The following is a 17059-nucleotide window of genomic DNA, read 5'->3' as shown; positions in this document are numbered from 1 at the left end:
TTTGGCAGCGATTACAGCCTCAAGTCTTCTTGGGTATGTTGTGACAAGCTTGGCACACCTGTATTTGGGGAGTTTCTCCCATTCTTCTTTGCAGATCCTCTCAAGCTCTGTCAAGTTGGATGGGAAGCGTTGCTGCACAGCTATTTGCAGGTCTCTCTAGAGATATTTGATAGGGTTCATGTCCAGGCTCTGGCTCGGCCACTCAAGGACAATCAGAGACTGGTCCCGAAGCCACTCCTACATTGTTTTGGCTGTGTGCTTAGGGTTGTTGTCCTGTTGGAAGGTGAACCTTCACCCCAGTCTGAGGTCCTGAGCAGGTTATCATGGATCTCTCTGTACTTTGCACCGTTCAACTTTGCCTCGATCCTGACTAGTCTCCCAGTCCTTGCCGATGAAAAACTCCAGTGATGCTGCCACCACCATGCTTCACCGTAGGGATGGTGCAAGGTTTCGTCCAGACATGACTCTTGGCATTCAGGCCTAAGAGTTCCATCATGTTTACATCAGACCAAGAGAATCTTGTTATTCATGGTTTAAGCAAACTCATAACGGGCTGTCATGTGCCTTTCACTGAGGGGCTTCCGTCTGGCCACCCTAACAGAAAGGCCTAATTGGTGTAAAGCTGCAGAGATGGTTCTCCCCCTGGAAGGTTCTCCCATCTCCACAGAGGAACTCCAGAGCTCTGTCAGTGACCAGCAGGTTCTTGGTCACCTCCCTTACAAAGGCCCTTCTCCCCCGATTGCTCAGTTTGGCCGGGGGGCCAGCTCTAGGAAGTCTTGGTGGTTCCAAACTTCTTCCATTTAAGAATGGAGGCCACGGTGTTCTTGGGGACCTTTCAAAAATGTAGACATTTTTTGGTACCCTTCCCCAGATCTGTGCCGACACATCCTGTCTCGGAGCGCTACAGACAATTACGATCTCATGGCTTTTTTTGCTCTGACATGTACTGTCAATTGTGAGACTATATCAATTTCAAGTTTCATTGCAAAGTGTCTGAATCCTTTTTAATGTATACATTTCTTAACCCCCCTTTTCTCCAAAGTCATAATAGCCAAGTGGCAGTTAGTCTCCTCGCTGCAACTCCCGTACAGAGAGGCGAAGGTTAAGAGCCATTTGTTCATCTGAAACAACCAAGCCGCACTGCTTCTTGACACAGTGCACACTGAACTCAAGCCAGCCGCACCTTTCATTACGACCAGAAAATCCGTATTTAACATCAGCAGTTCAGTGCAGCCTGTAATGGTGTAGGCTACTATTCTTACTATAGAATGTGCAACGCTCTAACTTAATTTGCATCATTTCAGTCCAGCGATTCACAGGACATTGTCAAGGGCCAAATACTTTGGGAAGGACTGCTTCTATTCCCTCCCCCAGAGGTTGATGGGAAATTGTGCAAGTCATATTTTGGTATTAAGGTTAAGATGCTTATTGTGGATGGTAATAGCCTAAAGCCTTATTCACACTGCAGGCCTTAATGCTCAAATCAGTGTGACTACAGACTGTCCAAACAAGTATCAAATAACCAAAGTGGACATTTTCAGACAAGGCTACACTAGTTGTCATAGTGACAGGTTTGTGCAGTGGTGTTGGCTGATAAGACACAAGAACAACCAATAACGCAGAAGTTCTGTAGCAAGCTAAGGTGACATTTCCTGCCACTGACTTCTCAGTTGCTTTGAATGTTAAAAATCCTATGGTGATACTTACCCAATTTGTTTGTAAAGAAGCTTAGCTACCACCTCTTGTTAACCTGACAGTAGCTAGCAAGCAGAAAGTAGTACTTCATTTTACACCTAGTTACACGTTAAAAAAGCTTATGAACAAAAGACTCAAGACAAATCCTTTTGAAATCCATATATTTTTAATCATCCATAATGTGTTTTTTTCAACAGGAAAGTCAGTCCAAATGATTAAATAGGCCATCAGTCAAGAAGCTTTTCTTTGATGTTGAGAGGACCAATAGAGGTTTCTTGCTCCCACCGGAAACCTGGGAAGAGCAGAAAACCTTCCTGATTTGATATATTAGGATCCATTATACTAGCTGTTGCTGTCGGCTTACTGGGGTCCGACATAGCAAGAAACAGAACAAATAATTTACGCAGAGGGTGCACTTTCTTCCAGCCTAGCACTAGAGATTGCAGCCAAGGGCTTACGTGAATCAAGTCTGTAAGTACTTGATTAGGACAAGTGTGCACCCTAGGTGCACATTTTTGCCCAGGAATAACAAACACTGGACTGTAGTGCACATGTACCTGGATCCGGTTCACTTCTCATGCCACAGTCTGTGTCACAACAGCCACACACCTGGTCTTTCTTACTGGCCTCGCGCCATCTATTGAAAAGAGAGTGTTGCATATAGTATGTACAAGCAAAGTGCACACCCTGCCATATATACCCAGACTTACCCATTTGAGAAGGAACAAGCCTTGTTCTCATGATCAATAGGGGCTGAAGCTGTTGTGGCTTTCAGGAGGCAGGTAATGTATAGCTGTTGAAATGTGTTGAAGTCTCAGCATTGGTACCACATAAGAATTAGTAGATTTGACATCAATTCAAAGCAACGTCATGTTGGGTACAACAACCCATCTTGGGCATAGCACACTTCATTTTCGATTGAAGTGAATCAAAACAGCCAATTCTGTAAATTCGGACATTCCGAAGCTAATTTGCAGAAGATCTCAGGATTAACTACTCACTGAGCCAGTGTTCACAACATGAAACCTAAAGGCTTTGATCTGGAACTGGAGCGTGTCATCCATGGTGCGAGGTATGAACTGGGACCTGGAGCCTGTCAGCTTGGTGTCGACCAGACAACTGAAGGCCACAAAAATCAAAATTAGGCTGCCTACACTGCTGAAACTCTGGAAGGATGCCATTCAAGATGGCTGTTGATCTGAAGTGTGGGCAGGTGGAGGGAACGGGAAATGCTTTCCTTAGCAGATTAAAGCAAACAATTAGTCCTTGAACTAGATCAAGTGCCTTACAAAGGATACTCACCCACGCTTCTCGATGAAGGCATATCTTGGGACAGTGTTGGCGTTTGGGATGACTGTGGCTACACAGTTGTCCACAAAGACTCGGAGGGGCACATGGAAGAACTGGACGACAGAAGCTTCAAAATTAATATTATCTCCAAGGACGTACTCTTTGCTGGGTCTCTCCAACTGCCAGTTGTCTGCAAAGACAAGGCAACAGTCTAATGCTTATTCCAAGTCAGATAAACTAGAGCAGGGTCTGTACATCAGCAGTGTGGTTTTATCATGGCAAATATAACTGCCATCCTTTTGTACTCTGGGGTAGCCACCTCATTCCAATAACTAAGCGGCGGTTACATTTGCCAGTTGGCAACACCATGGTTTACAAACAAGTGCAGAGACAGCACTTAAGTCAATGCCTGACAAGAGCAATGTCAATATGACAAGGACAAGCAGTTACTAACCAGTCATTAGCCTCAGGGAGAAGTAGAGGAGCTCCTCTGCAACCTTAGTGGAGGCATAGGGATTCCAGGTGGGCTTCACTGAACCACTGCTCACATCATGATTTCTGTAAAGGAGTCTTTAAATGTGAAACCAAATGGCCAAGGAAGTGTATCCAAAGTTGATTGAACTGAAGAAAAAAAAAGAACCAACGCAGGTGTAGTCAACTCACCTTTGATAGTGGCACTCAACCCAGACCACCACTTCTCTTGTCCGAACAATGGGACTGCTGCCCAAGGTGGCTGGTGTATAACGGAGTGTGAAGACATAGACAAGTGAATCCTCAGTCATCTGGAATCAGAGCAGCAAACGGCATTGTAAGAAAATCAATGGTAGTCAACCTAGAAGTCATAACGAGGCTAATGCTCAATGTTACCGTCAGAGTGCTGCCACATTCGTGCAGCTCAGTGACAAAGATCAGAACTTGAGCGGAAGCATCCTCCCCGGTGACAGCACAGCCTCCCAAGGTAAGATCCGCTGGGTGAATGAGTTGGCCGATCCCAAGCAGATCTCGTTTGACTTCCACACGAGCAGCAGTCTCCCCACATTGAACTGCAATGCTACTGGCAGGCAAAGGCAGCGGTCTCTGCTCATCAATAGCCAACTGCACCTCGTTGACTGGATCTTCAGGATATCGCCAGGTCAAAGGCTCATTGAAGGTCTGCTTTGACTGGAGGAAAGGGTTTTGAACTTGCGTCGGTGTCTGGACCGTGGCGGGCCATTGCACAGGCCTGGGTTGAAATCTGGCTGGTTCTTGAACAGGCCTATACTGTGGAACTAATCTCCCAGGGGCATGTGCCACTTGGCTCCGAGATTCCGCTTCCCGATAAAGCTGCTGAACTGTAGCTGAACAGCCAAAGGTAAGAAGTAGGAGGAATGTAATACAGAGCGCCATTATTCTCTAGTTTCTAGTTGCAATTGCACATATTTCTTTGACATGTACAATAACTACAGTGTCTCTGAACAGCCATTTTGTATCCCTTTGTCTTAGTATGACTCCACCCCTTGTTTGATTTACCTAATGATGTTCCAGACATGTTACACAGCTGCACATATACCACAATCTGAACTGGATGTATCTCAATACTGTCAAGTATCTTCATTTATAATAGGGATGGTCAACTCCAGTCCTCGGGGCCTGATTGGTGTCACACTTTTGCGCCAGCCCCAGCTAACACACCTGACTCCAATAATCAACTAATCATAATCTTTAGTTTAAAATACAATTTGTTTAATCAGCTGTGTTAGCTAGGGATGGGGAAGAAGTGTGACATTATTCTGGCCACTGAGGACTGGAGTGGCCCATTCTTGATTTATAATGTCCTTGGACAGGTTTCCTGATAGCAATGGCATTTAGCCTTATGAGTTTTTTTTAATGATGCATCTTTCCCACAACAACCGAAGATGTAAAACATGTTTCCCAAAACGACATGCAGAGAGAATGGTCGCTAAGTGCATTGTTGAAGTATGTGTCGATACTGATGGGATCGAAAGAAAGTGAAAACTTTCTCCATTCAAAATGTGTATTTTAACATTTGAATAGACAGATCAATTCCTAGAGAGATATTACCACCTTATGGCTGCAAATATTGAGGCAGGTTATTCTAATGCTTACCAAATAAAAATGCATTAAATCACACATTTTCCCCATTGTGCGCTTTCGGCTACACATCATGAAATATATTGAGGCAAATTACAGTCTACAATTGGCACATTAGAATATGAAATAGGCCCACTCTTTATTTTAATGGTTGTGGTTTTCATTTGAAGATTATTTTTATGTCATATTTGTATCAATTGCAAAGACAACTTTTTTTGGTAGTCAACTTTGTTCTGAAGTTATCTGCAGTCATAGAGATAAGATAAACCATGTGATTCTATGTTTAGCGGAGATGATCTGTGTATAAAGTGACACGGGAGGCCAAAAAATAATGTAAGGATGCACTGAGGCAAGCATTCGTTTATGAGTGTTATCAAGTGCACATTTAATAACGATGGTTTTGGAAACAGCTCATAGATTTAACTATGCTCCTACAAAGGTTCTAACAACGCATTTTGCCTTAAGATGCTTTTGGGAAACAAGGCAAAGGGATCTCCAACCCTGTTCTTGGAGCGCTACCCTACCCTCCTGTAGGTTTTCAATCCAACTCCAATTGTAGCTAACTTGACTAAATTTACTAACCAGCTAATTATTAGAATCAATTGTGCTACATTAGGGCTGGAGCCACGACCGACAGGACAGTCGCATTCCAGGAACAGAGTTGGAGACATTGGCGGATTGGCCTTCTGGCAATTCTGGCATATGCCAGAAGGGCCAGACCACCTTTTATTCGGGTTGATTGGTAAAAAAATAAAATAATAATATATGCACACAACATGACCAAAAGTATGTGGACACCTACTTGTTAAACATCTCATTCCAAAGTCATGGGCATTAATATGGAGTTGGTCCCCCTTTGCTTCTACTCTTCTGGGAAGACACTGCTGGAGACTTGTTTCCATTCAGCCACAAGAGCATTAGTGAGGTCGGTCACTGATGTTGGCCGATTAGGCCTGGCTCGCAGTTGGCGTTCCAATTCATGGCAAAGGTGATCGATGGATTTGAGGTCAGGGCTCTGTGCAGGCCAGTCAAGTTCTTCCACACTGATCCCAACAAACCATTTTTGTATATACCTCACTTTGTGCATGGGGGTATTGTCATGCTAAAACAGGAAAAGGCTTTGCCCAAACTGTTGCCACAAAGTTGAAAGCACAGAATCGTCTAGAATGTGATCGTATGCTGTAGCGTTAAGATTTCCCTTCGCTGAAGTAAGCGGCCAAGCCCGAACCATGAAAAACAGCCCCAGAACATTATTCCTCCCCCACCAAACTTTACAATTGGCACTATGCATTGTGGCAGGTAGCATTCTACTGGCATCCGCCAAACCCAAATTAGTCCGTCAGACTGCCAGATGGTGAAGCGTGATTCATCACTCCATAGAACGCATTTCCACTGCTCCAGATTCCAATGGCGGCAAGCTTTACACCACTCCAGCCGACGCTTGGATTTTCGCATGGTTATCTAAGGCTTGCTCGGCCATGGAAACCCATTTCATGAAGCTCCCGGCGATTAGTTATTTTGCTGACGTTGCTTCCAGACGCAGTTTGGAACTCGGTAGTGAGTGTTGCAGCCGAGGACAGGCAATTTTTACGTGCTTCAGCACTCAGTGGTCCCGTTCTGTGAGCTTGTGTGGCCTTGTACGGCTGAGCCGTTATTACTCATAGATGTTTCCACTTCACAATAACATCACTTACATTTGTCTGGGGAAGCTCCAGCTTTGCAGAAATTTAACGAACTGACTTGTTGGAAAGGTGGCACCCTATGACGGTGCCACGTTAAGTCACTGATCTATTCAGTAAGGTCATTCTACTGCCAATGTTTGTCTATGGAGATTGCATGGCTGTGTGCTCGATTCTATACACCTGTCGTGGCTGAAATAACCAAATCCATTCATTTGAAGGGGCATCCACATACTTTTGTATATACAGTTGAAGTCGGAAGTTTACATACACCATTAGCCAAATACATTTAATCTCAGTTTGTCACAATTCCTGACATTTGAATCTAAGTAAAAGTTCCCTGTCTTAGATCAGTTAGGATCACCACTCTATTTTAAAAATGTGAAATGTCAGAATAAAAGTTGAGAATGATTTATTTCAGCTATTATTTCTTTCATCACATTCCCAGTGGGTCAGAAGTTTACATACACTCAATTAGTATTTGGTAGCATTTCCTTTCAATTGTTTAATTTGGGTCAAATTTGAGGCTTTGAGGCTATGTCGATATCGGACTCATTTTTACTGTATTGTTTGTACAGATAAACATGGTACCTTCAGGCTTTTGGAAATTGCTCCCAATGATGAACCAGACTTGTGGAGGTCTACAATTTTTTTTTGAGGTCTTGGCTGATTTCTTTTCTTTTTCCCATGATGTCTAGCAAAGAGGCACTGAGTTTGAAGGTAGGCCTTGAAATACATTCGGAGGGACACCTCCAATTGACTCAAATGATGTCAATTAGACTATCAGAATCTTCTAAAGCCATGACATACTTTTCTGGAATTTTCCAAGCTGTTTAAAGGCACAGTCAGCTTAGTGTATGTAAACTTCCGACTTCAACTGTATAGTGCATGTGTTCATCTTATCGTATTTCTTTAATGTGAAATCAGTGTGTCTTGTTTTCACGAAACTGTCCCTATTTGCAAATAATTAAATGTGAGGAAAAACTTGCACTATACTTGCCCTATAGCTTAAGAAGTCATTAGACTGGCTTTTATGACACATAGGTAAGGCAATAGCCATCTGCTAGACATTTATACAGTTATTTTTATTATACACAAGTCATCATGTAGGCCTATTAAAATAAAACATTGAATGCATGAATGCTAAATAATCCAAATGAATCTGTTAAAGGGGAAGTTGGGGGCAGTTTGTGTATTTTAATTGTTTTATCAATGTTTAGGCTATTTGCTTCACTTCTAAAATGTAAAAAAAAAAATCTAATTTTCTCTTCAGCCAGTGAGGCTACTAGGGTATCTGCCCTCTCATGGGCTGGTGGTCTAGTGGTCGCGTCTGATCTCACCTCCATATTTGAGGAGTTGCATTTCCATTGTTAGAGCAGTCATTTGACTTGTCAATATATAAAATAATATTTGACTGTATTAACTAGGCATTCTGGTGTAGGATTACATGACATATCCACCACCATTGGAGACTGGAAAGTCCTACCGAAATTATAATTCACTCATCAGACGGCCTGTCAAATGAACCACAATGCTGGAAATCTGTCTGCATCCACAGAAACTAATCCCATCCTTCTATGACAAACACAGATGGTGTTATATCAAATTCAATAGAAGAAAAAAGAGAGAGAGGAAGAGAGACTGACAGATGTACTGCCAGTCCTTAATGTTTTGACTGTATATGTAGTCTAATATTAAACACAGATATGTGGGCAGGGGGAAACACATGCATTATAATTTACAAGGCATTATAAGCCAGTGGTCATCTATAAGAAAAAGAGGATAGGCTTGAAAAGCAGCGCTGTTCTTGGGTCAGCTTTCACCATTCAAATGTTTCTTTAACATTATAATTATTTCATAGAGAGCGAGTGTATTATTCAGAGAGCGATGAACACAATGACAGACGCAACACCCCAGAGGTGCAAATTAGAGCCATCAAAAAGATTTTTTAAAAATTACTCAAAAGCGTTAAAAAAAATATGAACTTTGTTATCGTACACTTAACACTGTCAGCTTCTTGGGTTACCTCAAATGTTCTAACGAATAATTTTGATAAAGCTTCTGTTGTAATATTTGTCTAGCACTGCAAAAGGCAAAGCCATAAGGGTTAATTAATGTAATAATGGGTTTAGTGTTGCCTAGAGATTGGTGAGTTTAACTTGCTACATACACCCAGTGCTCTGATACAAAAGGTTAAGTAAATCTCATTTGAAAGCTTTTGCATTGAAATAATTAAACATACCGAACAAAAGCTGGATATAATTATTTGATGACCTAAGTCCTTCACAGTGTTTACTGAAAATCAAAAGTATTGCATCTTTATTTTTTCCAAATTCTCACCATGTCTTGCAGTTGAACATTTGCATAATTTAACTTGTTTGTTTCTTTTTTACAGCTGGAGAACTCCAGAAGAATGGAAGTCTGCAAATCCATTGGACCCTTTCCACTTCTATTATGGTGGATAAATATGGATTTTTATGAATGTGTGGAGGAATAAGAGGTGTTTCATGGAGTTGTGTGAAATGCATCAAACACAATTATCCGCCGCCATTGTTGCAACCCCTATTACCAGTTTGTTCAGCCTCTCTTTCGTATCGTCCGAGATCCCTAAAGAATGGAAAGCTGCCGCGGTCATCCCCTTCTTCAAAGGGGGTGACACTCTAGACCCAAACTGTTATAGACCTATATCCATCTTGCCCTGCCTTTCTAAAGTCTTCAAAAGCCAAGTTAATAAACAGATAACCAACCATTTCGAATCCCACCGTACCTTCTCCGCTGTGCAATCCGGTTTCTGAGCTGGTCATGGGTGCACCTCAGCCACGCTGAAGGAACTAAACGATATCATAACCATCATCGATAAGAGATGGATAAGAGATTATTGCCTCGCCTGGTTCACCAACTACTTCTCTGAAAGAGTTCAGTGTGTCAAATCGTAGGGCCTGTTGACCAGACCTCTGGCAGTCTCTATGGGGGTGCCACAGGGTTAAATTCTAGGGCTGACTCTTTTCTCTGTATACATCAATGACGTCGCTCTTGCTGCTGGTGATTCTCTGATCCACCTCTACGCAGACGACACCATTCTGTATACTTCTGGCCCTTCTTTGGACACTGTGTTAACTGACCTCCAAACGAGCTTCAATGACATACAACTATCCTTTCGTGGCCTCCAACTGCTCTTAAATGCAAGAAGAACTAAATGCATGCTCTTCAACCAATCATTCTCCACACCAGCCCGCCTGTCCCGCATCACTACTCTGGACGGCTCCGAGTTAGAATATGTGGATAACTACAAATACCTAGGTGTCTGGTTAGACTGTAAACTCTCCTTCCAGACTCAAATTAAGCATCTGCAATCCAAAATTAGAATTGGCTTCCTATTTCGCAACAAAGCATCCTTCACTCATGCTGCCAAACATACCCTGGTAAAACTGACCATCCTACCGATCCTCGACTTTGGCGATGTCATTTATAAAATAGCCTCCAACACTCTACTCAACAAATTGGATGCAGTCTATCACAGTGCCATCCGTCTTGTCACCAAAGCCCAATATACTTACCCACCACTGCGACCTGTACGCTCTCGTTGGCTGGCCCTCGCTTCATACTCGTCGCCAAACCCACTGGCTCCAGGTCATCTACAAGTCTCTGCTAGGTAAAGCCCCGCCTTATCTCAGCTCATTGGTCACCATAGCAGCACCCACTCGTAGCACGCTCTCCAGCAGGTATCGCTCACTCTTCACCCCCAAAGCCAATTCCTAATTTGGCCGCCTTTCCTTCCAGTTCTTTGCTGCCAATGACTGGAACGAACTGCAAAAATTTATGAAGCTGGAGACTCATTGCTCACTCACTAGCTTTAAGCACCAGCTGTCAGTGCAGCTCAAAGATCACTGCACCTGTACATAGCCCATCTGTAAACAGCCCATCCAACTACCCTCATCCTCATACTGTATTTATTTATCTTGCGCCTTTGCACCCCAGTATCTCTACTCGCACATTCACCTTCTGCACATCTACCATTCCAGTGATTAATTGCTATATTGTAATGACTTTGCCACCATGGCCTATTTATTGCCTTAACTCCCTTATCTTACCTCATTTGCACTCACTGTATGTAGACTTTTTGTTTACTTCTTTCAACTGTATTATCATGTTTTGTTTATTCCATGTGTAACTGTGTTGCATGTGTCGTACTGCTGTGCTTTATCTTGGCTAGGTCGCAGTTGCAAATGAGAACTTCTCCTCAACTAGCCTCCCTGGTAAAATAAAGGTGAAACATTTTTTTAAACATTATTTCAAACGCTTTCTAAAAAATACCAGCAAATGAGCTTGTAACACAATGCATTCACCACTACGAAGGTTGCAAAGACCCCATTTCAGGGTTTCATTACATATAATCGAGACATCTTTTACGGTATAGCTACTCTAAACACAGAAAGGTCATGTATTTTCTATTTGTCCCTGCCCACTCAAAAGTATTAAGTCCTTTTTAAATCAAACCCACAGTTCCTGAACTAAAAGTGTTGACTACTTTTCCAGTAGGTAGGAATACACCCTGTAACTAAACAAGACTAATGTAATGGTTTGGTAGAGACTAGTCCTTTAATTACTATTGGTTGTGACAATCTAAAATATAATTTGCATTGTTGCAGTCCATTGATTCACATTTTAACGGGATAGATATAGTACATTGGAAGAGACCTAATTGTGAAAGTCACATTTTAGTTCAAATAAAATATCAGATGGTTCCTATGAGTGGTAGCCCCACCAGCACTGTATTTTAATTGTTTTATCAATATTTAAGTCATGAGACAAGGCAATTTCAAGCCCTGAAATATGTACCTTTGCCTCACTGCCGAAGTTCACTGGTTACACCAGATTTTCACAGAGTACTAAACAAGGAACGATTCTTGTTTTGCTAAGTTTCATACCAAAACATTATGTCAGCAATCAAGTTATATCTTCACTTTCAAATACAGAATCAGGGAGTTGATGAACTTCATTTTAGACCTGGGTTAAACATTACAAAAGCTCATGCTAGTCAATGAACAAAATGCACAAGACAAAAACCTTCATCTAGATATATTTTTCATCATCCAGAATGCATTTGGGCAGGGAAGCCAGTCCAGTTGAGCATTACACCATCAGTCAAGAAGCTTTTCCTTTATGTTGAGAGGACCAACAGAAATGTCCTGCTCCCACTGAAAACCTAAGAGCAGAAGACCATGTCTATATAAGGAGAACTGAGAATTAAACTTCACAAAATGATTGTTTCTCAGTCAATTTCTGGGTGACTCAGGCGTGCACTTTTTTTGTTCCAGCCAAGCACTGACCGCCAGTTTAGCCAAAGGTTTAGGTGAATCAAGTCACTAGGTACTGTAGTAGGACAAAAAAAAATGTGCACCCCAGGGAGGCACCCAGGAAGCGATTGAGCAACACTGGACTGAAGTGCACATGTACCTGGATCCGGTTCCCTTCTCATGCCACAGTCTGTGTCACAACAGCCACACACCTGGTCTTTCTTACTGGCCTCGCGCCATCTATTGAAAAGAGAGTGTTGCATATAGTATGTACAAGCAGAGTGCACACCCTGCCATATATACCCAGACTTACCCATTTGAGAAGGAACAAGCCTTGTTCTCATGATCAATAGGGGATGAAGCGGATGTGGCTTTCAGGAGGCAGGTAACGTAAAGCTGTTGAAGTTACATTTGTTGAAGTCTCAGCATCGGTACCCCATAAGAATTAATAGATTTGACACCAATTTAAAGCAACGTCATTTCGGCCATACTATACTTCATTTATGATTGAAGCTCAACAAACCTGCCAATTCTATAAATGTGGACATTCCGAAGCTAATTTGCAGAAGATCTCAGGATTAACTACTCACTGAGCCAGTGTTCACAACATGAAACCTAAAGGCTTTGATCTGGAACTGGAGCGTGTCATCCATGGTGCGAGGTATGAACTGGGACCTGGAGCCTGTCAGCTTGGTGTCGACCAGACAACTGAAGGCCACAAAAATCAAAATTAGGCTGCCTACACTGCTGAAACTCTGGAAGGATGCCATTCAAGATGGCTGTTGATCTGAAGTGTGGGCAGGTGGAGGGAATGGGAAATGCTTTCCTTAGCAGATCAAAGCAAACAATTAGTCCTTGAACTAGATCAAGTGCCTTACAAAGGATACTCACCCACGCTTCTCGATGAAGGCATATCTTGGGACAGTGTTGGCGTTTGGGATGACTGTGGCTACACAGTTGTCCACAAAGACTCGGAGGGGCACATGGAAGAACTGGACGACAGAAGCTTCAAAGTTAATATTATCTCCAAGGACGTACTCTTTGCTGGGTCTCTCCAACTGCCAGTTGTCTGCAAAGACAAGGCAACAGTCTAATGCTTATTCCAAGTCAGATAAACTAGAGCAGGGTCTGTACATCAGCAGTGTGGTTTTATCATGGCAAATATAACTGCCATCCTTTTGTACTCTGGGGTAGCCACCTCATTCGAATAACTAAGCGGCGGTTACATTTGCCAGTTGGCAACACCATGGTTTACAAACAAGTGCAGAGACAGCACTTAAGTCAATGCCTGACAAGAGCAACGTCAATATGGCAAGGACAAGCAGTTACTAACCAGTCATTAGCCTCAGGGAGAAGTAGAGGAGCTCCTCTGCAACCATAGTGGAGGCATAGGGATTCCAGGTGGGCTTCACTGAACCGCTGCTCACATCATGCTTTCTGTAAAGGAGTCTTTAAATGTGAAACCAGAAGTCCAAGGAAGTGTATCCAAAGTTGATTGAACTGACAAAATAAATAAAACTCCACAATGCAGGTGTAGTCAACTCACCTTTGATAGTGGCACTCAACCCAGACCACCACTTCTCTAGTCCGAACAATGGGGCTGCTGCCCAGGGTGGCTGGTGTATAACGGAGTGTGAAGACATAGACAAGTGAATCCTCAGTCATCTGGAATCAGAGCAGCAAACTGCATTGTAAGAAAATCAATGGTAGTCAACCTTACAAAATCCTAATGATGCTAAAGGTCAATGTTACCGTCAGTGTGCTGCCACATCCGTGCAGCTCCGTGTCGAAGAACAGCACTTGAGCGGAAACATCCTCCCCGGTGACAGCACAGCCTCCCAGGGAGAGATCCGCTGGGTGAATGAGTTGGCCTATACCGAGCAGATCTCGCTTGACTTCCACATGGGCAGCATTCACCCCACATTGAACTGCAATGCTACTGGCAGGCACAGGCAGCGGTCTCTGCTCATCAATAGCCAACTGCACCTCTTTGACTGGATCTTCAGGATATCTCCAGGTCAAAGGCTCATTGAAGGTCTGCTTTGACTGGAGGAAAGGGTTTTGAACTTGCGTCGGTCTCTGGACCCTGGCGGGCCATTGCACAGGCCTTAGTTGAAAGCTGGCTGGTTCTAGTGCAGGCCTGTACTGTGGAACAAATCTCCCAGGGGCATGGGAAGCTTGACTGGGTGATTCTTGGCCCCGAAAAATCTTCTCAACTTTAGCTAAACAGCTAACGGTAAGAAGCAGAAGGATTTTAATACAAAATTCCATTGTTCTCTATTTTGATCATAATTTGTTTATTTTCCCTCTACGTTATATATTTCTTGACAATTCGTATATGTTAACAACAACCACAATGTTACTGAACTGCCATTTTGTATCTCTTTGTCTTAGTTTGACCACCCCTTGTTTGATTTACAGAATGATCTTCCAGACATGTTACACAGCTGCACTTGACTACAATCAGACCTGAATGTATCTCAATACTTTAAAGCCGGGCTCTCCAAATCTATTCCTGGAAAACTACCATCCAGTAGGTTTTCAATCCAACACTAATCTAGCACACCTGATTATAATAATTAGCTTGTTGATCAAATTAATCAGGTAGTGAAAACCTACAGGAAGTCACTCTCCAGGAACAGGGTTTTAGAGCCCTGCTTTAAAGTATCTTTTATAACAGGGATTTTTAATTTGACCTTTATTTAACTAGGCAAGTCAGTTAAGAACAAATTCTTATTTTCAATGACGGCCTAGGAACAGTGGGTTAACTGCCTGTTCAGGGGCAGAACGACAGATTTGTACCTTGTCAGCTCTGGGATTTGAACTTGCAACCTACCGGTTACTAGCCCAACGCTCTAACCACTAGGCTACCCTGCCGCCCCAGTCCTCGGGGGCCCGAGTGGGGGGCCACTCATTTGCCCCAGCCCCAGCTAACACACCTGCTTCAAATAATCAACCTGGAGATGGACTCTGAAGCACCAGCTGCCTCCACAACCAAAGATGCACATGTAATGTCTCCCAATGTTTCCCCCTCCTATTCCCACACTGATGTTATGGAAGAGCCTGCCACTCCTCACACAAAGGGCTGCACCACACCACTAGACCTACTGCATAATGCCGGCGCCAAAGAGCAAATCCAAAAGTGCAGCTCACAGCCCCAACAAACACTATGTCAGAGAAAGAGACTGAAGAGATGTAGACAACGACTTTGAGAGGATGGTGTAAAAAAAAGATCTGAGAGCTAACTCTGGAAAGACTGTTGTGACACAAATAAACATACCGTTGATGTACTTAAAGGACAAATTATTGCACTGTAGTTCATGTTTACTGTAAAAGGACAAGTTTAGGCGTCAGGATATTGACTGTAGTGAAGCATTGTCTGTAGTCTATTAAAGTGTTTGCTGAAAGGACTCAGCATTGTTTAGAGGGGAGTGTAGTGCTGGCCACCCAGTCAAGTATGCTCAAGTGTTGAGTCATTTGCATAAGGCAGCTATAAAAGCTTGTTGTGAGATGGAGTGTAGGTCTGTTCACTAATGTTATGTTCCCAAGGTTGCCTATTGTAAATTGGCTGGTATCTCACTGCATGGATGATGGATCTCCCCGTTTTGTGCCAGAGATGACTAGCCCACACTCTGTATGAGACAGTTTTAGTGCTATGTATTATTTACTTTAGAAGCTGATCATCAGTAAACCACCTGAACGAATATCCTTGTTGTGGAATCAATTTGTGCGCACGAACATCACAATATGCTTTAAGACGGCTTTTCACCTATTCAGATATTTGTAAGCAGGGACATGATCAATATGGACGCCATCCAAAGAACATATGCTTAAATCAGTTATGTTTAATGCATTCTCAAACTTATTTTTACCTCAATTCAATACTTATTTCAGGTTAATAAAGTTTTTCAGTAATACGAAGGCAGACTATAGTTCAGAGCTTGGTCCCCCATTTCTCACCATCCATGTCCATCTAGTACTGTCAGATCAGTGCTTAGTTAACCTTTCTAGCGCAGGGGTTCCGCTCGACAACATTCCGCTGAAAAGGCAGAGCGCGAAATTCAAAAATATTTTTGGGAAATATGTAACTTTCACACATTAACAAGTCCAATACAGCAAATGAAAGATAAATATCTTGTTAATCTACCCATCGTGTCCGATTTCAAAAATGCTTTACAGCCAAAGCACAACATTATGTTAGGTCATAGCCAAGTCGAAAAAACACAGCCATTTTTCCAGCAAAGATAGGAGTCACAAAAAGCAGAAATATAGATAAAATTCATCACTAACCTTTGATGATCTTCATCAGATGACACTCATAGGACATCATGTTACACAATAAATGTATGTTTTGTTCGATAATGTGCATATTTATATCCAAAAATATTAGTTTACATTGGTGCCTTAGGTGCAGTAATGTTTTGATTCCAAAACATCCGGTGATTTTGCAGAAATACTCAGTGTTATTCACAGAATTAAAGATAGACTTCTCCTTAACCTGTTGAATCTATGGGGGCGCTATTTCATTATTGGATGAAAAAACGTGCCCGTTTTAAGCGCAATATTTTGTCACGAAAAGATGCTCGACTATGCATATAATTGACAGCTTTGGAAAGAAAACAGTCTAACGTTTCCAAAACTGCAAAGATATTATCTGTGAGTGCCACAGAACTCATGCTACAGGCGAAACCAAGATGAAACTTCAAACAGGAAATGAGCAGAATTTCTGAAGCTCTGTTTTCCAATGTCTCCTTATATGGCTGTGAATGCAGCAGGAACGAGCCTGCGCTTTCTGTCGTTTCTTCAAGATGTCTGCAGCATTGTGACGTATTTGTAGGCATATCATTGGAAGATTGGCCATAAGAGACTACATTTTCCAGGGGTCCACCCGGTGTCCTTTGTCTAAATTGGTGCGTAATCTTCAATTGCGGGCATTTTCTCCTGGGATTCAGGACAGAGAGCACACTTCCACGAAGGATATATCATCGAAGAGATATGTGAAAAACA

General features: G+C 42.6%; 2 protein-coding genes across 2 annotated transcripts; both read right to left on the bottom strand.

Moving 5' to 3' along the window:
• Positions 1 to 1842: 1842 nt before the first annotated feature.
• On the bottom strand, positions 1843 to 4475 carry LOC110521318 (zona pellucida sperm-binding protein 3). The gene is made up of 8 exons (XM_021598799.2): positions 3853 to 4475; positions 3649 to 3767; positions 3440 to 3543; positions 2998 to 3175; positions 2697 to 2814; positions 2406 to 2488; positions 2253 to 2332; positions 1843 to 1987 (listed from the first exon to the last, which is right to left on the bottom strand). The coding sequence occupies exons 1-8, from the start codon at positions 4369 to 4371 to the stop codon at positions 1923 to 1925; spliced, it is 1266 nt and encodes a 421-aa protein (XP_021454474.2). The 5' UTR covers positions 4372 to 4475; the 3' UTR covers positions 1843 to 1922.
• A 7348-nt stretch (positions 4476 to 11823) lies between these two features.
• On the bottom strand, positions 11824 to 14485 carry LOC110521319 (zona pellucida sperm-binding protein 3). Its single transcript, XM_021598801.2, has 8 exons — positions 13805 to 14485; positions 13599 to 13717; positions 13386 to 13489; positions 12944 to 13121; positions 12643 to 12760; positions 12366 to 12448; positions 12213 to 12292; positions 11824 to 11961 (listed from the first exon to the last, which is right to left on the bottom strand). Exons 1-8 carry the CDS (start codon positions 14321 to 14323, stop codon positions 11897 to 11899), a joined length of 1266 nt encoding a protein of 421 aa, XP_021454476.2. The 5' UTR covers positions 14324 to 14485; the 3' UTR covers positions 11824 to 11896.
• Between the last annotated feature and the right edge of the window lie 2574 nt (positions 14486 to 17059).

Source organism: Oncorhynchus mykiss, chromosome 30 (assembly GCF_013265735.2).
Source record: "Oncorhynchus mykiss isolate Arlee chromosome 30, USDA_OmykA_1.1, whole genome shotgun sequence".
Classification (NCBI taxonomy): domain Eukaryota; kingdom Metazoa; phylum Chordata; class Actinopteri; order Salmoniformes; family Salmonidae; genus Oncorhynchus; species Oncorhynchus mykiss.
Note: the sequence above shows the minus strand (reverse complement) of the source record. Positions and strands in the feature narration are given on the sequence as shown.